At 42.9% G+C, this 21,219-nt stretch overlaps 1 protein-coding gene across 13 annotated transcripts in view; it reads left to right on the top strand.

Moving 5' to 3' along the window:
* Positions 1–21,219, top strand: part of PTPRK (protein tyrosine phosphatase receptor type K) — a 445,942-nt gene that overhangs the window by 312,248 nt on the left and 112,475 nt on the right. For all 13 annotated transcript variants that reach the window (XM_073575792.1, XM_073575782.1, XM_073575786.1 and 10 more), the window contains exon 13: positions 1,737–1,773. In XM_073575792.1, the coding sequence (XP_073431893.1) occupies positions 1,737–1,773 (37 nt within the window). The remainder of the gene's footprint in view (positions 1–1,736; positions 1,774–21,219) is intronic.

The following is a 21,219-nucleotide window of genomic DNA, read 5'->3' as shown; positions in this document are numbered from 1 at the left end:
ACTGTACATATTCTGTGTAGGTTCCTGAATACTAACCAAATACACACCGTGTGGATGTGTTTTTAAAATGAGGTTGAAGCTTAGCCATCCACTGCAGACCAGAAACGCCATATTCGGACTAGCTTTGAAATGCTGCCCAGTGGCCTTGTTCCAATCAGTGGAATAGCTGAAGCATTTTAGGTATATTATGTTGTGGATAATGGCATAACCAAGATGCTAGAACTAACTAGTGTTTATTTTTAACATGCATTCCAAGGAATGAAGCCCTAACTGATACTGCCATGAATCCATTTTTACTTTTTCATTATCTGGACTCTTACTGCAGGCAAGAACCTACCCAGAATGGAGAATATAGGCTAATGCAGACTTCCAGGCAAAATGGTGCAATCTCGGACAGCAATGCATGGACTGACTGCAGCTTACCCAAGTGTGACAGCCTCAAAGAAATACACAAAGCTGTTGTGCTTCAATCGAGGGACCCTCTTCCAGTCCATCCATTAGCAGTCTGAGCTCCGACCAATTTGCACATATGTCTGCATGAGCCCTAACTCTTTACCTAATTTAAAAGTTGCCCATTGCCTGCCTCCTGTGGCTGTGTTCACCTGGCATGCACTTGAGGCTTCCATACATATTAGGTTAAAGGGGATATTCGGGACTTTAAAAAAAAAAAAAGAAAAAAGTGCTTAAGCACTAACCGGCATGTAATTGCTAACAAAGGCAACTACCTGTCTGATGAACCTGACGCTGGTCATTGACTGCTCCTGCTGGAGATTAAGCTGCACCCTGTCAACAGAGAAGTGATTTCTCTTCCTGTTGACAGGGCGGGACTGTGGGTGTCGAGCTGATTGACACTGGCTTCCTCCAGTTAGGCAGTTTGGAGCCTGCTGTCAATCAGCATGACACCTGTCAACAGAAAAAGAAACTGCCGCTCTGTGAACATGACCTCAGCAAAGTCAGTAACCACTCTGTGCCGGCGGAGAACAGCGCCAGGCACGAAAGGCCGGTTGGTACCTGCCTGTTATTAGGGATGTTTTTTTTTTTTTTAATTAGTCCCGGATATTCCCTTCAACAACAGTGATTTTATGTGGGGCCTCCCAACTCTCATAGAAGATAAGGTTCTGGCATGTCTGATTATGGACTTCTGATTCTTTTGTTGTCACTCAGATAAGCCACCTCCAAAGCAGTCTGTCTCAATGGAAACACATGAGGATTAGGGAGAGCGAGATGTGTTTTATCTTGTGTACTGCCGTGGACACACGTTCAGTATTTGGTCAGTATTTTACATCAGTATTTGTAAATCAAAACCAGGAGTGGGAACAATCAGAGGTAAAGTAGGATAGAATCACGTCACCCCTTCTGTATTTATCACCCACTCCTGGTCTTGGCTTACAAATACTGACCAAATACTGAACATGTGAACGTGGCCCAAGAAGAAGTCAGGATAGGTAGCTGCCGGCCAAACGATTGTATAGCCAACTGCTATCTGTTGGGTATTTGGTGCCTTATGCAGTTAAGCTAGTGGATCATTTGTGTATTGTTTATATATGTATTCATTAAAATGAAGAGTATCAAAAGCCCCTTTTTCCGTGACTGCACCTCTAATGATACATTTATTGCATATCTGCATTAAATGTCTGATGTAAGAAAACATTATTAAATGCCAAAACAATTTTTTCTCTTCTTAAGGAAATAGAACACAGACTCATTGATGCTTTTTGGTTTGTTTTTCCCATTAGGAAACAAAGACTCAGTGTGTGCGTATTGCAACCAAAGGTAAGATGCGCCGCCCTCCCGTCACCGGCTATATTTGGGATTTCACAGCGTCTTTTCTTTGGAGTCTATAAGCCGTTGGATTCTGCTTCTTACCAGCTTATATCGTCTTACTTTGATGGTCACATGCTTGTTTTAGACTCGCAGAATTTAGGAGAAATGATAAATGTATCTCTAAAATGTGTGCTCCGCGGGGTCCTGTTCTGAGAACAGCTGGAGACTTATGTAAAAGTTGACAACATTATTTACAGATGGCATCCTGCTTCTGTGGATGACGAGTAAAGTACCCTTTCTACTCAATATTCTGTGCATTAACTTTTATTTTGTACTTTAACGCAAAATTGGTTTTAACAACTTTTCACTGTTTATTTTACAATTCTGCAGGAGGGTTATTGCAGGCGGCTCTTGGCCAGCAAGACCTGGCCCAAGCGACTGCCTTATAGTAGTAGACAGGGGATGTGTGTGTCAGTGTTCCTTCCGGTTTTCCACCAGCAAAATCTGCAGATGTGATCCAGATGCATAGCTCCTTCATTAGAGGAGTAAAATCGTACCATTCCTACTACTTTCTTGTTGGTTAAAGCAAAAGTCAAAAAAGGGAAAGGAGCAACAGCAATGTCACAAGGAACATTTTATTTTATAGTTGATCTTATGAATATTAATATGTAATTTTTCTTTAAAACCCCTTCAAGACCGCCAATATGTATATATACTGACCTGAGAAATAAGAGAATATCATACCCATAAAGGTGACAATTCAGCAGCTGTTTGCTGTCCACTATATCTGACAACTTGCTGTATCACAAATGATCTGTGTTGGCACCGTCCATATCTGTTTAACCCCTTAGTTGCTGCTGTCAAAAGTGACTACATCAAATAAATGGTTAAAAGATTGTGGGGGCTTGCATTTTAATCTAATTGATACACTGAGATCATGATTCTGTGACCCTGATGTTTGCCATAGCAGTTCATGGCCAAATAGTGGCCTTAGAGTCTCCCGGATATAGCGGTCAGTTGAGAAGTTAGCGACATTTAGGTGGTAAACAAACACTTTTTCATTCCGGCTATACCACTTTGCATTAATTCCTGAAAATCACCTGAAGGGTTAATAAACTACCTGACAGCAGTTTTCAATATGTCAGGGGGTGCTGTTTATAAAATGGTATCACGTTTGGGGTTTTCCAATATATAGGACCCCTAAAGTCACTTCAAACCTGGATAGGTCCCTCAAAAAAATAAATTTTGTGAATTTCCCTGAAAAAATGAAAAATTGCTGCTACATTTTTAAACCTCCTAAAAGGCTAACAAAATAAATTAGCGTTTTAAAAATGGTGCTGATGTAAAGCAGACATGTGGGAAATGTTATTTATTCATGTTTTTCTGTGGTATGACTATCTGGATTAAAGGGATAATCATTCAAAGTTTGAAAACTGCAATTTTTTTACGTTTTTGTCAAGTTTCTGATATTTTTATAAATAAATACAAAACATATCAATCTAAATTTACTATTACCATAAATTATAATGTGCCACAAAAAAACAGTATCAAAATCACTGGGATTTGTTGAAGCATTCCAGAGTTATGACCACATAAAGTGACATTGGTCAGAATTTAAAAAATTGGCCCGGTCACGAAGGGGATATAGACTGTTGGTGCACCAAAGGAACGTAGCAAAACCATTTTGTGCTTTCTGTACTCCCTAAGGGTTTGTTTTGAGGAGAACTAGTGATGAGCGAGTATACTCGTTGCTCGGGTGTCCTCTGAGTATTTGGCGTGCTTGGAGATTTAGTTTTCGTCGCCTCAGCTGCATGATACTGGGTGCCAGAATACTCAGAGGACACCCAGGCATGCTTTGGAAAACCCGAGCAACGAGTATACTCGCTTATCACTAAGGCCAGGTTCACATTGCGTTTAACCAGCCCATTCAATGCATAGCGTTGACGGGCTGGTTAAACGGTATAGCATAACGTGATCGCATTATGCTATACCCGCTAGCGCAGATGATTCATCTGTGCTAGTGGTGACGCAGCCTCAGAGGCTGCAGCCCGCGTCCGAGGCTCCGTCACTGAATGACGGCACGTCACGAACGCATGCCGCTTTACGGCATGTGTTGCGATGCGCCCGACAATGGGGCTCTATGGCAGCGTTAACGGACTGCGTTACACCGCAGTGTAACGCAGTCCATCTAAAGCAGGGTTCCCCAAATCCAGTCCTCAAGGCCCACCAACAGATCATGTTTTCAGGATTTCCTTTGTATTGCACAGGTGTTGCAATTATCACCTGAGCAATACTAAGGAAATCCTGAAAACAGGATCTATTGGTGGGCCTTGAGGACTGGAGTTGGGGAATCCTGTTCTAAAGGACTGCCTAAACGTAATGTGAACCCAGCCTAAGGAGGACAAGTCTGACTTTGCTTTCAAGAGAAATCCATGTCAGTAATTCATGCATTGTTTTTTTTTTTGTTTGTGTTTTATAGCAAAATTTTCATATTACTCCTTCATGACCTTTCGATTTTTATTTTTCCATCGCCGCATGAGGGCATTTTTTTTGGAATTTTTATTTACAGTGTTCACTATATGCTAAAACTTACCTGGCAGTATGATTCCCCAGGTCAGTACCAGTACGCAGATACCAAACATTTATAGTTGTTTTTTCTAACTGGTAAAAAATTCAAAAATTTGTAAGTAAATGTTTTTGTGCTTAGAGCACCATTTTCTCCGTAACGTTTTCGTTTTTCAGGATCTGGGGCAATGTGAGGGCTTATTTTTTGTACCCTGACCTGATGTTTTTATTTATACCATTTTGGGGTAGATATGAAGTTTTGATCGCCTCTTATTGCACTTTATTGCAGTGTTGCGGTGGCCAAAAAATGTGATTCTGGCATTTTGATTTATTCTCGTTACACTGTTTTCCTGTCTAATTAATTAATTTATTTTGACAGAATGGACTTTTACGAATGCATCCATACTAAATGTGTACTTGTTTTATTATTTTGTTTTTAATGGAACAGAGTGGTGATTTTAACTTTTGTTGTTGTTTTTTTTTTAAAAAAACATTTTTTTTTCATTAGTCCATTTAGGGGACTTGAAGCTGCGATCATCCGATCACTTCTGTGCATCAGCACTGCTAGGTATAAAAGAAATCACAATCTCCTATGAACGTCGGCCACAGGCTGGCATTCACAGGATGATTGTAGTGACAGGTACCGGGGGGTCATCAGCTGACCACCGGCTGTCATGACAACCCATTGGTTCCCCGTGATCGTGTGACTGGCTCGCCGACAGGTGAGGTGATTAACAGCGAGATTTAACAGGTTAACAGCCGTCGGCAGATCACCACTCCACCGTGGCTGTTAAAGGCACATGATGGCTGATTAAATCAGCCATCATGTGCAGGGAAGATGTTGGCTTGGTGTGCGTTCCTGTATCAAAGGCCCCTAGGGACAAGACGTTTAATGCAGCGCTGTGGTCCTGGGTTCATATCCAACCAAGGACAACATCTGCAAGGAGTTTGTATGTTCACCCCATATTTGTGTGGGTTTCCTCCCACACTCCAGAAGACATACTGATAAGTAATCTAGATTGTGATCACCAGTGGGGACAGTGATGATGAGGTCTGTAGAGTGCTGCAGAATATGTGCTATACATGCAAAGCATAATAGTAATAGTTGGGGAAAACATAGCAACAGAACTTGATGTGTGAGCAGCAATGTGGATTTCCAATTGAAATCAATAGAGAAATTATTTAGAGTATTTGAAGCTTTTGATCCTCTTCAAAATCCATGTAAAAAAAACCTGTGAACATTCCCTTACAAATCATGTGTGAATCATTTCTGCTTGAAAAAATGTTCCAAATGTAAACACTGAATCAATAGCAGCCGAATCAATGTCCAATACAGAATCTGCAAGAAATATCCACATAAACATTGTACATACCCCACGATGGTGGAAATTATCTATACATTGGAGTGATTTGGGGTCAGGAACAGTTCTGCCTTTCTATGCTCAGTTCTTAAAGGTGCAACATAAATTGCTGAATAGAGCACGAAAAGACTTGATAAGTGCAGAAAAGCTTAGAAACTTCTAATTCCAGGGGAGGGAAATAACCTTTGTGCCATAGAAATACATCATCCTCTGAGTCATTGGGTAATAGCCACAGTCCTTTCCTTTGTGTCGGGATATGATTTTTATATTCCAAGCAGTACCAAGCATCTGTAGGTGTTTTTAACACATTCGTCTACCATATACTTCCATATACATTTTTCATCCATTATCTAGACTGGTGCTACAGAACGTTGTTCACCAGGCTAGTGATTTACTTGGGAGAATTTGGAAGCATTTCATTAGAACGGCGTGCACCCATATGTTTTATCTACCTGTGCTTTAGGGCTATGTATCCATATGACAGCTCTTCATTTCCAGTTTTTGAATGTACAGGGTGGGCCTTTATATGGATACACCTGGGTGGGCCATTTATAAAGTTGAATCCAAAATGGCCGACTTCAAAATGGCCACCATGGTCACCACCCATCTTGAAAAGTTTCCCCCTCCCATATACTAATGTGCCTCAAACAGGAAGTTGATATCACCAACCATTCCCATTTTATTTAGCTGTATCCATATACATGGCCCACCCAGGTATATCCATATAAATGGCCCACCTTGTAGATTGGTCTGGTAGTCTACATAAAAAATGCCTATTTTAACTCTTTGAGGTACGTTTGTTACCCTTTCAAAAATGGCTCCATATTTATAATCTTAGCACTATTTTGTGATGTCTGTTAAGTTTTTTTTTTTTTTGTGTCTGATAAAAATAAAGTTGGGTCTTTAGAGTTTACTGTCAAGGGAGTTTGTGGGCAGATTGTGCTTCGGGCAGCACTGGCTGAGCTATTGCAGCCACATATGTTTTACACTGGAATACTGCAATGTTTCAGATACTACAAAAAGCCGGCCATGGGCTGTGTATCTCAGCTGACTAGTCCAAAGCAAGGCCTAGGCTAATCTCTCATCACCCCGCTCCCATGTATCCTTCCCTACATACACAAATCGGGCGAGACCTGTCACCCAACTGGATCACGGCGGAGAGAAGCCGCCAGGAACTGGCCTCAGACTAGTCAGCGGAGACAACTAGTCCCTAACTGGGTTTTGCAAAGTATGGTTACTCTGAACTGTCACAGTTTTCAGAGTGAAGCATACCTGGCTGCAATCGCAGTATCTGGTCCATGCTGCCTAACGTTGGGAAGCATGAATCTGATGACTGGTTCCTTTAATGAGTGAATTTTCAGCTATTTCTTGAAAGTGTTCTAGGTTTAGAGTTCTTTTTAGTTTAAATAGTTCTAGTGGACAGGAATATAAAGAAAACTACAAAATTTTATGCATATTTGCACGTGCAGGGTCCAAATCATTATTTTCTATGTTAACCTACATCAGCAGTCATCGCCATAGTAGCATATCTACTATATAATTGTCTAATTCTGTCTGTCTGTAACAGAAATCCCGCCTCGCTGATTGGTCGCAGCCGTTAGGCCGCGGCTGCAACCGATCGGCAACAGTCGCTTAGTCGTCGCGGCAACACGGCCACATCGCTTATTGTACAGGCACATTACAGCAGTTAAAGGCATCACTGCTGAGTCGCTTAACTACACAGGCACAGTCCTGTACATATTCTAGAATACCCGATGCGTTAGAATCGGGCCACCATCTAGTATAGGCATATCGGGCAAAATCCTAGTCTACGGTAATCCATAGGGTTATGGGAAGGAATGGTAAGAGATTAGATAACCATAACTTTGCCGTACAAATACTTATTTTGTACCCTGCTTATGTTTATCATATGGTATATTTTTTATATGGCTACAGGGTAACGGAGACCTTACAATCCATGGCTACGACGTTAATAAGAAAGCTTCCATATTGTTTCTATAGTTTCATATATCATTTTGGAAATCCAAGGATAAGCTACTGTTCACATTCTCATTGAAGTATGAACATCAAGAAAGGTTCCCGACATCTGTAATCGTATCCATAGACTTTTAGACTATTGGCATACAGCTGAGTGGTATGTACGGGCATACTTTTTTATGGAAAAGTACAGTTGACTACTTTTTCAATTCAAAAACCATAGGTCAGTATGTACTACTGGATAGCATGCTGTTGTATATACCACTGAATACCTCCCAACCTATATTGTAAATGCATGACTAACGTATATATTGCAATTAGAGTGTGCGTAGTTTCATCAAGAGAAGAACATGCCCACAGCGTTAGTCTGCAGGAGTAGGCTCCTTTCTCACTGCACTTAGCAGTGTCTAATAGCCTTCTTCTCTAAGAAAGCTCCCAGCACATATGCCAAACTTACCCATAGCCTCCCGTTTACCTGATGAAGCCTGAAGTGTGTGCTTATGGCCTATATGTCAGTATACCTTGTAGGAATCTTAGAGCGCAGCTGTTCATCTCCTAGGATATCCTACTAATGTCTTCACTTGTGTGATTTTTACTATGCATCCATCTCAAAGGCGTTTATTCTGTTCAGAGATATGTGAATATAATGTTATAATATACAGTATATACTCGAATATAAGCCAAGATTTTCAGCCCATTTTTTTGGGCTGAAAGTCTCCCTCTCGGCTTATATTCGAGTCATATGTATATGCCAGGGAGGGGGAGCGGGGGTGTCAGGTCATACTTACCCCTCCTGGCGCGGTCTCTGCAGCCCCCCTGCTTGTCCCACGGTCTCCCTTCCTTCAGCGCTCACATGGTACCGCTCATTAAACTCATGAATATGCGCATATTCATGAGCTTAATGAGCGGTACCACGTGACCACTGCAGGTAGGAAGAGAGACAGTGGGAGAACGGAGCTGCAGAGATGGCGCCAAGACGGGTTAAGTAAAGGCTGTATTCACCTGTCCCCGCTCCATTGCTGCTTGCTGCTGTCTGATGTGTCCTCTGTAAGTGACGTTCAGACAGCAGAGAGCGCGGTGACGTGGTTAGTGTGCGTCGTGCCCTCTGCTGCCTGATAGTCACTGTCAGATGACGTGGCAGATAGCGGTGATCAGCGATGGACGCAGGACAAGTGAATGTCTCAGGTGCCGGGTCCTGAGCCAGCAGCGACACCGGCACCTGACACCCAGCGACGGAGATGTGAGTATGTCATTTTTTTATTTTTATTTGCAGCAGCGGCATCTTATGGGGGCAGCATATGGGCGCTTGATGTATGGAGCATCTTATTGGGCATAATATATGGGGGCATGATATATGGAGCATCTTATGGGGGCAACATATAATCTATGGAGCAGCATATGGGGGCATAATCTATGGAGCAGCATATGGGGGCATAATCTATGGAGCGGCATATGGGGGCATAATATATGGAGCAGCATATGGGGGCATAATATATGGAGCAGCATATGGGGGCATAATATATGGAGCAGCATATGGGGGCATAATGTATGGAGCATCTTATGGGGGCAGCATATGGGGGCATAATATACGGAGCAGCATATGAGGGCATAATCCACGGAGCAGCATATGGGGGCATAATCTATGGAGCATCTTATGGAGCCATAACCTTTACGGAGCAGCATATGGGGCATAATATTCTAGGGAGCATCTTATGGGGCCATTATTAAACTTTGTGCAGCATTATATGGGGTGTATTTTGTATGGAGCATTTTATGAAGCCATCATGAACTGTATGGAGCATTATATGGGGCTCCTGATTCAATGTGGCTATTCAAAAACATTTATCCTACTGATGTCTCAATTAAATTTACTTTTATTGGTATCTATTTTTATTTTTGAAATGTACCAGTAGCTGCTGCATTTTCCACCCTAGGCTTATACTCGAGTCAATAAGTTTTCCCAGTTTTTGGTGGCAAAATTAGGGGGGATCGGCTTATACTCGAGTATATACGGTGTGTGTATGTATGTATATATATAATATAGAGAGCGATAGATAGAGATATAGATAGAGAGAGATGTAAAAAATGCAGTAAAAATGAAATTGAAAAATATTTAGGAGATTACTTGGTGTGTTCACACAGTTCTTTGACATGGATTTTGAAGCAGATCTGCTATTTATCAAGAGTATTTGAAGCGTTTTTTTTGTTGTGGATTTATTTCAAAATAACCAGAAAAAAAGCTCAGTGTGAATCTTTTCTCCTTTGAGTGGTTCTGTCTGACATTGGGACTTGAATTCTCACCCATAGGGTCTTCTTGGGTGCTAACTTCATCCCCTCTCAGCATTGATCTGACCTAAAGTCGGCCATTTCGAGGTTTCTTATACACTTCACGTCGTCTCCTCGTGTTGGAATCTGCAGTGCTGTTAGTTCTCATCTATAAAACATGTTTGTAATAAAGTTATTGCTGAGCCTCCGCTTTCTCACAAGTGGTGGGATAGCAGTAAACTGTCACCATGGAACGTCTCGGCTTTATCATTGCCCTCTCCTTTGGTCCATGTGCTGTTTACCTTGTCATATGCAATTCAAATCAACATTCACCGTGTCGCAATAGATTTTCTTCTCTGCTTTCTTTAGTGACCTATCTTTTCTGCAGGTAATGAACAATTGTATTTCATCATGTTTGAATAAGGGTCTGTACATGTTTGGCTAAATTCCAATCATGTGAAATGGTGAACTTGCCATGTACAAGGCGACTATGGATGAATCGAATATGTCAAATAGAAATATTGTGCTTATATAGAATGAATATATTTTATAAACTTGAGGTTACGCTGGCCAGAAAGAGGCAATTTATCAAATAGTCTTATTTATTGACTGGTCATATAATCGTATCGAAAACGTAAACTAGAATATGCTGTTACTCTGCTTAATCTCATAAACCTGTATCTGCTGTGTAGTCTTAGTCCAGATTATATTGCTGTCCTAGGCTGGGAACTGGAGTTGACATTTTTTGACTTCCAGATAAATGTGACATGATGTAATTTTATTGTACTTGATTCATAATGGATCACATACTTTTTTCCCATTGATGCTATTTTAATAGCGTTCATCAGTCGCTGTGTAACTTTCTACGCCAGCAGCCATATAAACCTTTCTAATGTTTGATATCTCATTCCTTTATAAATTCAAGCAAACCAATGGCGATTCTAGATCCTAAGACCCTTAACGATCACCTAAACTTTCTGTGATGACTTGGAAGAAGACCATAGCGGTGCTGGACACAGGAGAAGATGGCGATCAGTGAGACCCCTATCAATCGCTCAGATTCACTCTTGAGAGGTGCGAAGCTCCGGAGACATTAGCTCACAGCTCATGGATGAGCATCTACACCAAGTGGGGTACAGATTCAATAGAAAGCATAGGCTATAAAGCTTATGCATTTCATTAAAACTGGATTTTGTCCTTTCTCAGCCAGGAGCTGTGTGCTCCTCTTGCTTCCAGAGCTGCGCACCTCTCCAGGGGTGTTTTGAGCAATTGGTAGGGGTTTCATTGATTACTGTCTTCTCTGGTGTCCAGTGCCGCTATGGTAGTCTTCTGAGTCATGTGAGAAGGCTCATACCCTCTGGATCACACTGGGGTCTGAAAGCGAGCCAGAAATTGCTTTTACAATGTAATCTTATGGATCGTTAGAGCACGAGTCACCATAAGCTTACATTGTAATAGCAATGTTCCTACTCCTTCCTACTGTATGGAATGGACAAGGCAACTGTTAGGTGGATTCATAACTGGCTTAGTGATCGGACCCAAAGAGTGGTCGTAAATGGCTGCACATCCAGTTGGAAGAATGTCTCAAGTGGGGTACCACAGGGCTCTGTCCTGGGCCCTGTATTGTTCAACATCTTTATCAACGATTTAGATGAAGGAATTGAGGGTAAACTGATTAAATTTGCTGATGACACAAAGCTAGGAGGGATAGCTAATACTAGAGAAGAGAGAGAGAGGATTCAAAAAGATTTAAATAAACTGGAGAGGTGGGCAGCAACTAACAGAATGGTTTTTAACAGGGAGAAATGCAAAGTACTACATCTGGGCAATAAAAATGAAAAAAGCATATATAGAATGGGAGGAATAGGGCTAAGTGACAGCACATGTGAAAAAGACTTGGGTATACTAATAGATCACAGACTGAATATGAGTCAACAGTGTGATGCAGCAGCAAAAAAGGCAAATGCAATTCTAGGATGTATTAACAGAAGCATACAGTCTAGATCACGTGAAGTAATTATTTCCCTCTACTCCTCTTTGGTCAGACCTCATCTGGAATATTGTGTCCAATTTTGGGCACCACATTTTAAAAAAGACATCAACAAACTGGAGCAAGTTCAGAAAAGAGCGACCAGAATGGTGACCGGTCTGCAAACCCTGTCTTATGAGGAAAGGTTGCAGGATTTGGGAATGTTTAGTTTGCAAAAGAGAAGACTGAGAGGAGACTTAATAGCTGTCTACAAATATCTAAAGGGCTGTCACATTGTAGAAGGATCAACTTTATTCTCATTTGCACAAGGAAAGACTAGAAGCAATGGGATGAAGCTGAATGGGAGGAGACACAGATTAGATATTAGAAAAAACTTTTTGACAGTTAGAGTGATCAATGAGTGGAACAGGCTGCCACGAGAAGTGGTGAGTTCTCCTTCAATGGAAGTCTTCAAACAGAGGCTGGACAGACATCTAACTGGGATGATTTAGCGAATCCTGCTTTGAGCAGGGGGTTGGACCAGATGGCCCAGGAGGTCCCTTCCAACTCTACGATTCTATGATTCTACTCACACAAAAGTTCCGATGCCTCAAGACCGACATTGTTCACGCTGGTCTTGATGAGGAATCATGCTGGCGTCAGATGCTTCCAATTCATTAAGAGGCATAAGCCTCTTAATGAATCAGGAGCGCCAGATAAGAGGCGTGGGCATCTATGTGTGCCGCGCCAGAAATCATACTCCAGTCCTTGCTGGCATAAGATTTGTGGCTTAGCTAAGCCTGCTGCTCATCATGAATTTGACAAGATGTGATCCCCACATCACCGGCTCAGCCCATCTCAGATCACTTTGTTGGAGCTGAGTGAAAATGGCGTTAAAACGTCCTAAGCCACAAAGTTGTAGCTTTTTATGTCAAAATACCGATGGCACATGAATTTGATATTATTCTTGAAGAATGGAAAAAAATGTTGCAATATGTCACCAACTTGTTCATTCTATGCCTAGAAGACTTGGTGCTGTTCTTAAACATCATGGAGGTCATACAAAATACTAGATGTAGCTGTTTTTAATGTTAGGTGTAGTCATGTTTGCATCAACTAATTTGTGTAAATTGAACATTTAGTAATAAAGGTTGTATTATTAACCTTTCATGTTAAGGGTCATGTCAAAATTTTAGAAATTGTTTGTGTTCAGTGAGATTGGTTATATCCTTACATTTGAAATGGGGTGTACTCATTTATGCTGTGTACTGTGCAGTCACAACGTTTTAGCCATAAAAATGTCATTGGTGTGGGTGTACTTCATTAAGAAAAGCTACATCTGCATTTATGAAGTTGAGTAGTGTTTATCGGGGCTTCAAAGTGGTACGTGACGTCACTTTACCGTATTTATAAAAAAAAAAATTAGAAAATGTTTCAAAAAACTCCTAGACGTTTTTAATAAGTCAGATTCGTCAGTCTTGCACCATGTTGATGAAATTGTTCCATGGCGTACAAAAAGAGATGCCAGTACAACGGTAAGGCAAAGATTTCTTATAAAATACCATAAATCTATATTTTGATTTTAAATGTATGTAAATTTTTCCAAAATTGGACTGGGGCCCATATTTAGTTATCCATTGGGACCCTATTATTTCAGTATATGGCTTTTGTTTCAGCATTCATATACACCTATTAGAAGCCTGATTTATTATCTTTTATTCAGTACTCCTTTTTATTGCGTTTTTATGCTTCGTTTTCCAATAGAAGACAAAGATCAGACCTTAAACTCCTGATTTACGCCTTTATGGCACACAAAAGGGATGCAAATTATGTAGAGTCCTTTAGATGATCCCTAACCCTTCTGGTGGCTGATGTGGTTCATCATTAATCAAGAAGGAGCCTGGGTCAGGAACTCTTTTCAACATTTAATAGATCCTTTATCATTGAAATAATTTCTCATAAAAGATTGGACGAATTCATCTTTGTCACGTTATCATTGGAATAATGATTAGGTTGGTATTTAATTACCCTTCTTACCTTCAGTAGTGTACAGCGTTATCACCTTCACTTGGGAGAAATTCCAGCTACTCTTTTATTATGGACCTTCTGACATTTCTGGCTGTTTTAGGACACTCTTGCCATATAAAGTAGTTGTGAAGTCTTTCAAGGGTCATCCTGCTAGTTAGTGCTATCCCATGTTCTATAATACCACACACAAAGTATTTGTTTTGATCTTGGGTTTTAAAGTGTAATTGTCCTTTTAATAATTCATAAATGAATAGTACCCGCAAAAATAAGCAACTTTTGTAATGTATCTTATCAGATAAATTTCTTTTCCTGAACTGATCTTTATCAAAATTCTGAATTTTGGGGTAAAATGTATATTCAGTGAAGACATACTTTCCCATTAATGAGATAGGACATGACATTTGCTATGGATAAGATTGTGTATATGGGAGGGGAAGGAGGGAGGAGAAGCTACTGTAGAGTTCCTCCCTGTTTCCGTCTACATAGAATCTTATCAGCACCAACTGCAATCTCCTATCTCGGCAATGGGAAAGTATGTGTTCACTGAATACAGATTTTACTCAGGAATTTTAGAATTTTGATAATGATCAGAACTGACAGAAAAAAGCAAATTTCTCTTATAAGATACATTGCAAAGTTGCTTATTTTTAGATGTACAATTGGTTTATTTAAAAAAAATATATAAAACAGCGGTCATGGGGCGTGGCCTGAGCGGCATGTGAGGAAGACGTGTGCCCGCTGAGCTCCCGCATATACCTGATTAATTCAGCCGTTCTGTCCCCACAGCACGGCTAGTATAACCCCTGGAGGCTGCATCGGAGTCGGTAGACACCGCGGGGCACCGGAGATCGCTGCTTCACCCCAAGATATGGGGAAAAGAGGTCAGAGAAGGGTGGCAGGAGAGGACGGAGCGGGGAGCCAAGATGGCGCCGCCGCCACAGCGCGCGCCTTAGAGGAGGCCGCAGAAGACAGCGCGGCTAGGAACAGGGCAGTGGCGGCCAGGCTGCAGCGCTTTGCCCGCACGGCCGAGGCAGAACAGGAGTCTCTCCAGGACTCTGATATGGACCAGGAGACTGTGGCAGAGGACATGAGCCCGGGATTGGGGGAGGAGGAGGCGGCTGCCCATGCCAGAGCGCAGGGGGGGAAGGGAGCTGAGCCTAGCTGGAGTGATCTGGTGGAAAGAAATAAACAGCACCTCACAGCCTTGCAATTACAAGTTCCAGACGAGCCCACCAACAAAGATGTAATGCTGGCAGTGGTGCACTGTGGGACTGCGATCTCACATGTCCTGACGCAACTGGGCTTTCTGCAGGAGTCCATGCAGACTGTGCGACATGAACTGCACAGTGTTAGAGACAGAACAAGCCAGCTGGAAAAACGTATGGGTGCTGTGGAGAATTCGGCCTCTGACTCAGGACAGCATTGTACAGAGCTCAAGAAGGATATGGCAGCTGTCTGGGCTAAAACTGACGACCTTGAAAATAGATCCAGACGGAATAATGTTCGTATTGTGGGCATGCCAGAGCGCTGTGAGGGAAAGAATCCTACTGCCTTTATTGAAACATGGCTTAAAGAAACAGTAGGTGTGGACAATCTAACACACCTATATGCAGTGGAAAGAGCACACAGAGTCCCGACTCGGCCCCCCCTCCCTGGTCATCCACCAAGACCTGTGCTGGCTAAAATCCTCCATTACAGGGATAGAGACGTTTATCCTTAGATACTCGAGCGAACACCCTGACCTTACAATAGAAGGATCCAGAGTCTCCTTTTACCCAGACTTTTCGCCGGAGGTGCAGAAGATGAGAGCGAAGTTCACAGACATCAAGAAGCGTCTGAGAGCCTGTGGCGTCAAGTACTCCATGTTTTTCCCGGCTAAATTGCGTGTTGAGGCCTGGAATAAAATCCACTTTTTTCTGGACCCCAGGGAAGCCGTAGACTGGTTGGACCTTAACGAACGACAGTTGAGGAAGGAGAGGAAGGAGCAGGAATGTGGCTGATGGTTTCTTGACCTGCTCAGTTGTTATGGAGTCTTGCGGTTGAAGTCTGCGGTCCTGATGCAATGGACTGCCTAAGAAGTTATATTTTTATTTATTCTTATATTACTCTGTTATATGCTGTTTTTTTAAGAATTTGTGGTCCTTATGGGGCCTTAGTCTGAGTACGGATAAGGGAAAATGTTAAGTGCTGTGGGGTTATATCCTGTCAAATGCGGGTAGTGAAAAGGAACTGAAGCGCCTGCTGAATGGGGTGGAAGGGTTCGACAGTACCCTTACTTGTTGCACCCTTGGTTCAGCCCAAGGAACTGTTGGAGGGTGTTCTTTGGGGGGAGGGGGGAGGGATTGGGTTCAAAATGTCCTTTGGCATACTTGTACATTTCAATATTGGAGATGGTAGGCAATATGCTATGGTACGATAATGGCTGATTTTAAGATACTTAGTTGGAATATCAGGGGGTTGAAGTCGCCGGTAAAACGACAGGCCATATTCTCCTTCATAACGGACCAGAAGCCGGCGGTTGTTTGTTTGCAGGAGACGCATCTCACACAGGAGACGCTGGGAATCCTGGATAAGAGATGGGTACAGGCGGGCTTTCACTCTACTCATTCCCAATACTCTAGGGGGGTTAGTATATTGATTCACTCCAGGACTCAATTTAAGTGCCATCGGGTGGTGGTAGACACAGAGGGGCAATTTGTCCTTTTATCTTGTACAATCTTTTCCACCCCACTGGTGTTGATATCTATATATATACCTCCGCCTTATAGCAGTAGAATTATCTATAAAGTTCTTGCCATTCTGAGAGATTTTCCGGGGGTTCCGCATATGGTGGTGGGAGATTTTAATAATATTCTGGATTCACATTGGGACAGGGGTAGCCATGAGCCTCTGAGGCTGGGAGGTAATCTTACGCCATTTGGGGTGCTCGTGCGGGAGATAGCTTTAACCGACTTGTGGAGATGCCGTAACCCTTGTGTCCGTCAATTCTCGTGCTTCTCCTCTACTCACTCCTCCCTGTCTCGCATCGATCTGGCCCTGGGTGATGATCTTATGCTGGGAAAAACTTTAGAGGTTAAATATTTGGCGCGAACGGTATCTGATCATTCGCCTGTTTCAGTCATGCTTGGGGGGGGGGGGGTGGGAACAGGAGGAATGATAGACCTCTCTGGCGCCTCAACCCGTTTTGGCTGCAGCTAATCGATAAGAATAACGGCTTTATCCCTGAGTTGCAGGAATATCTTAGTTTTAATAGAGGCTCGGCTTCTAGTGAGATCGTCTGGGAGGCCTTAAAGGCGTACTTAAGGGGAATGTACATACGAGAGATTTCTAAAATAAAGACCGCCTCCAGGGCAAAATCACAACTTGTATTCAGGGAGCTGGAGGATGCGGAAAGGGCCCTTGCAACACAGAGCACACCTGACACTCGGAAGCGATTGGGGGAGGCGCAGTCAAAGGTGACCAAACAGACATTAGAGGCGGCGGCGCAAAAACGGCTGTTTCAATCTACTCAATATTTTGAGAGTGCGGAAAGTGTGGGGCATTTGCTTTCTGTCGTGACATCGGCACAGAGAGGGTCTGCGACTATAGCGGGTCTTCAGGATGTGAATGGGAGACTACTCACTGATGCACCGGGGATTTTAAAAATTCTAGAGACTTTTTATGCTGACTTATATTCCTCACATGCTAGGGCCCCGACAGAGGATGTTGTTGCCTTTTTGGAGGCGGCCAATCTCCCAAGGTTGACTCCTGAGGACAGACACTTTCTAGATAGACCTCTAAGTCTGGACGAGTTGGAGGAGGCTGTGGGAACCATGTCCAATGGTAAGGCACCTGGGGTAGATGGGTTGCCAGCTGAGGTATACAAACGGTATAGAACGGTGTTGCTCCCTGCTCTATTGACAGTGTTTAATGATAGTTTGGAACGGGGTGTTCTCCCACCGTCTATGCGAGAAGCTGTCATTGCCGTGCTGTTGAAGAAGGATAAGGATCCAACTCTGCCCGCGTCGTATAGGCCCATCTCCCTGTTGACGCTAGACATTAAACTTTTAGCGAAGGTCCTGGCCATTCGACTCTCAAAGGTAGTAGCTGTGTTAATACACCCCGATCAGACGGGGTTTATGCCCAACAAATCGACGGCTATGAATATTAGGAGATTATATCTGAATATGCAAGTGAGGGCTGATAATGCCGGGAAGAGGGTGGTTCTGTCCCTAGACGCCGCTAAGGCATTTGATAGTGTGGAGTGGGACTATTTATGGGCGACGCTTCACTGTATGGGCTTTGGCCCGGGCTTTATTGGCTGGGTCAAGCTCTTGTACTCGGAGCCGAGTGCTCGGCTGAGGGCTAATGGTCAGTTGTCTAATCCTTTTTCACTTCATAGAGGAACAAGGCAGGGATGCCCTTTATCCCCACTGCTGTTTGCTCTTGCGGTGGAGCCATTGGCCTCCAGGGTAAGATTGGATGCTGGCATAGAGGGATTCCGGTATGGGGAGCATGAGGAGAAGGTAGCACTATATGCGGATGACCTGTTGTTATTTTTAGCGGACGCGGACAGATCATTACAAAACACGATGACACTTCTTGGGGCATTTGGGGAGGTCTCGGGTCTGGTTATTAACTGGGAGAAGTCTGCGCTCCTCCCACTGGACTCAAGCTCCTGCAGTGTGGTAGCTGTGCCGGTTGCAACGTCCCTTCAATATTTGGGCATAAGAATATCCAATAAGCTGACAGACTATGAGAGCCTAATCTTGTTCCGCTGTTGGACAGGATCAAACAGAAGGTTAAGGCCTGGGCAAAGTTACACCTCTCTGTTGTGGGAAGAGTGAATCTGTTGAAGATGGTAGTTATGCCGCAACTCTTATATGTCCTTCATAACTCCCCTGTCTGGCTTCCCCAGAACAGGTTTCATAAAATTAATATGATTTTTAGAGAGCTCATCTGGCTGAAACAAGGCGCGAGAATTAAACTTGAACATTTGCAAAAACCTAAAGATGACGGGGGACTTGCATTGCCCAACCCATGGCTTTATTTTCTGTCTTCCCAATGCCAGCATGTAGCAGGAGGAATGGAGGGCGAGTTGGTGGATTTGGTGGGAGGTCAGAAGATCCTTCAATTCTTAGTGGGACGGGGATCACTGGTGTCGAGCCTGGAGTCGGGTAGATTTCGATCCCTTGCATTCAGGTTCCCTACGGTGCTTCTAATGGTTAGGGTATGGGATAAGCTGAGGCAGCTGAGAGGAATACGCGGTCTTACAAAGTACTCCCCCATATGGGACAATCCGCATTTGCCATGTATGAAAACGCTCAGAGGCTTTGCTCACTGGAGACGGATTGGCATATGATGGGTGTCGCAGCTGGTGGAGGGAAGGGTTTTTAAAACTTTCGAGCAATTGGGACGGGAATTTCCCCTCCAACGCTCTATGTTTTATCAATATTTGCAGCTGCGTCACGCGTATATGGTGCAGAGCAAAAAAGTTGACCTAACCATACACCACGACGTCCTTATCCATAGGCTTGGTATGCAGGGGTTCACCAGGGGACTGATTTCAATGGTGTATGGTGGCTTACTTGGACAGGTCCTGTCAAGGCATCCTATTGGCACACTGACAAAGTGGGAACAACAGCTGGGTACGATATCAGCGGAACAGTGGGACTCGATTCTACAGATGATTCCCAGATTATCTCTTAGTGAGCCTGGCCGCCTGTCTCAGCTATATATCCTCTATAGGACATACAGGTCTCCCGAATGGTTATTCATTAGAGGGTTGCGATTGGATTCGAGATGCCCCAGGTGCACGATGGACAATGCGGACATTTTACATATGATGTGGACATGCTCTTGTCTGCAAATATTCTGGATCATGGTCCTTGGCCTTATACACTTGGTCACGGGACAGGATATTCCCAGGGACCCCACGATTTGTGTTTTGGGTTATGTTGATGAGGTGGGAGGGGATCAATACCTTAAAATTGCTGTGGCCAGAATGCTATTTGTGGCCCGAAAGCTGATAGCTTATCACTGGATTTCTGCCAAAATCCCCTCAAGAAAAGAATACATTAATAGGTTGAACCAAATATTATATAGGGAAAAGTTTGTGTACCTTAGGAGGGGTGTGCCGCATATTTTCGGGAAAATATGGGAGGGATGGTTGAAGGTTCCCAGCCTGGCTGCCTCGAATCTCCTAGATTAATGGGTGGGCCCTGGAGGTGGTCTCCTGTCGGTTGTTACTTGCCATTTCTCATATGATATGGTTGTGTGATGGAATTGGGTTTATTCGCTATGTACCAGTCCATATGCCATCGGACAAAGGGAGGGGGGTGTTATGGGGGAAGGGAATGTTTGACAACATGTTGTAAGTTGTACATGCCTGTCATTTCTAAAACTTTTAATAAAAACTATCTGATTAAAAAAAAAACAGCGGTCACACCTTAAGTTTATGTAATTTTATAATAATCAAATTTTGTGTTAAGGATTGTACTGAGTTTTAGAGAGCTTAAAGGAAATTTGTCAGTAGGATCAGTCCCCCTAAGCCATCTGTATGAAGGTCATAGAAAGTTGGATAAATTATACCTTGATATCAGCGATAATCCATAATTGAGTCAACATTTTTCTCAATATGTAAATAAGCTATTAAGATCTGTGGGCCTTACACTGATCTGTCTAAAGAGCTTATTTTACATGAAAGGGCGCTCATTAGTGTGAGACATATAATGACTGACAGTCTGCTGTCCTGATCTGCGTGTCTCACACTGGTAACACCTCCCTTCATTTAAAATAAGTTCTGGAGACAAAGTCTCATGCAGATCAATGTCCAGAACATAATCTTAATTGTTCATTTACATATTAAAGGGAACCTGTCAGCAGGATTGTGCTCAGTAACCTACAGACAGAGTTAGGTCAGTTCCATTATACTGATTACAATGATACCTTGGTTGATGAAATCCATCTTGTAGTTGTTGCTTAACTCAAAACTGAAAATAAAGATTTAATGATATGCTCGTGCTCTGGGGCAGCCTTTTGGGGGGGTTGGGTCTTCATGTGGTTCTCTGATTAAGAATTCATACTGAAGACTGCTGACAGGTCACTGATCCCTCACTGACCTGCCCCCTAGTTTACATACCTATTCCGTCCTCATACACATTAGCACAGTGTGAAATGAGACATGTAGGTAAACCCCCAGTCGTCTTTAAGAAAAAGAGGCTGTAAAGTTGTAACCTACTTTTGTTGCTTGTAGCTGTGACAGGAAAGCGTTTTTCACCCATTAACTTCAATTGAGTCAGTCAAATTCGC

The sequence above is a fragment of the Dendrobates tinctorius genome, unplaced genomic scaffold (assembly GCF_039654945.1).
Source record: "Dendrobates tinctorius isolate UK_male_01 unplaced genomic scaffold, ASM3965494v1 ptg000046l, whole genome shotgun sequence".
NCBI lineage: Eukaryota > Metazoa > Chordata > Amphibia > Anura > Dendrobatidae > Dendrobates > Dendrobates tinctorius.
The sequence above is the reverse complement of the archived record's forward strand: the minus strand, read 5'-3'. Positions and strand labels throughout refer to the sequence as shown.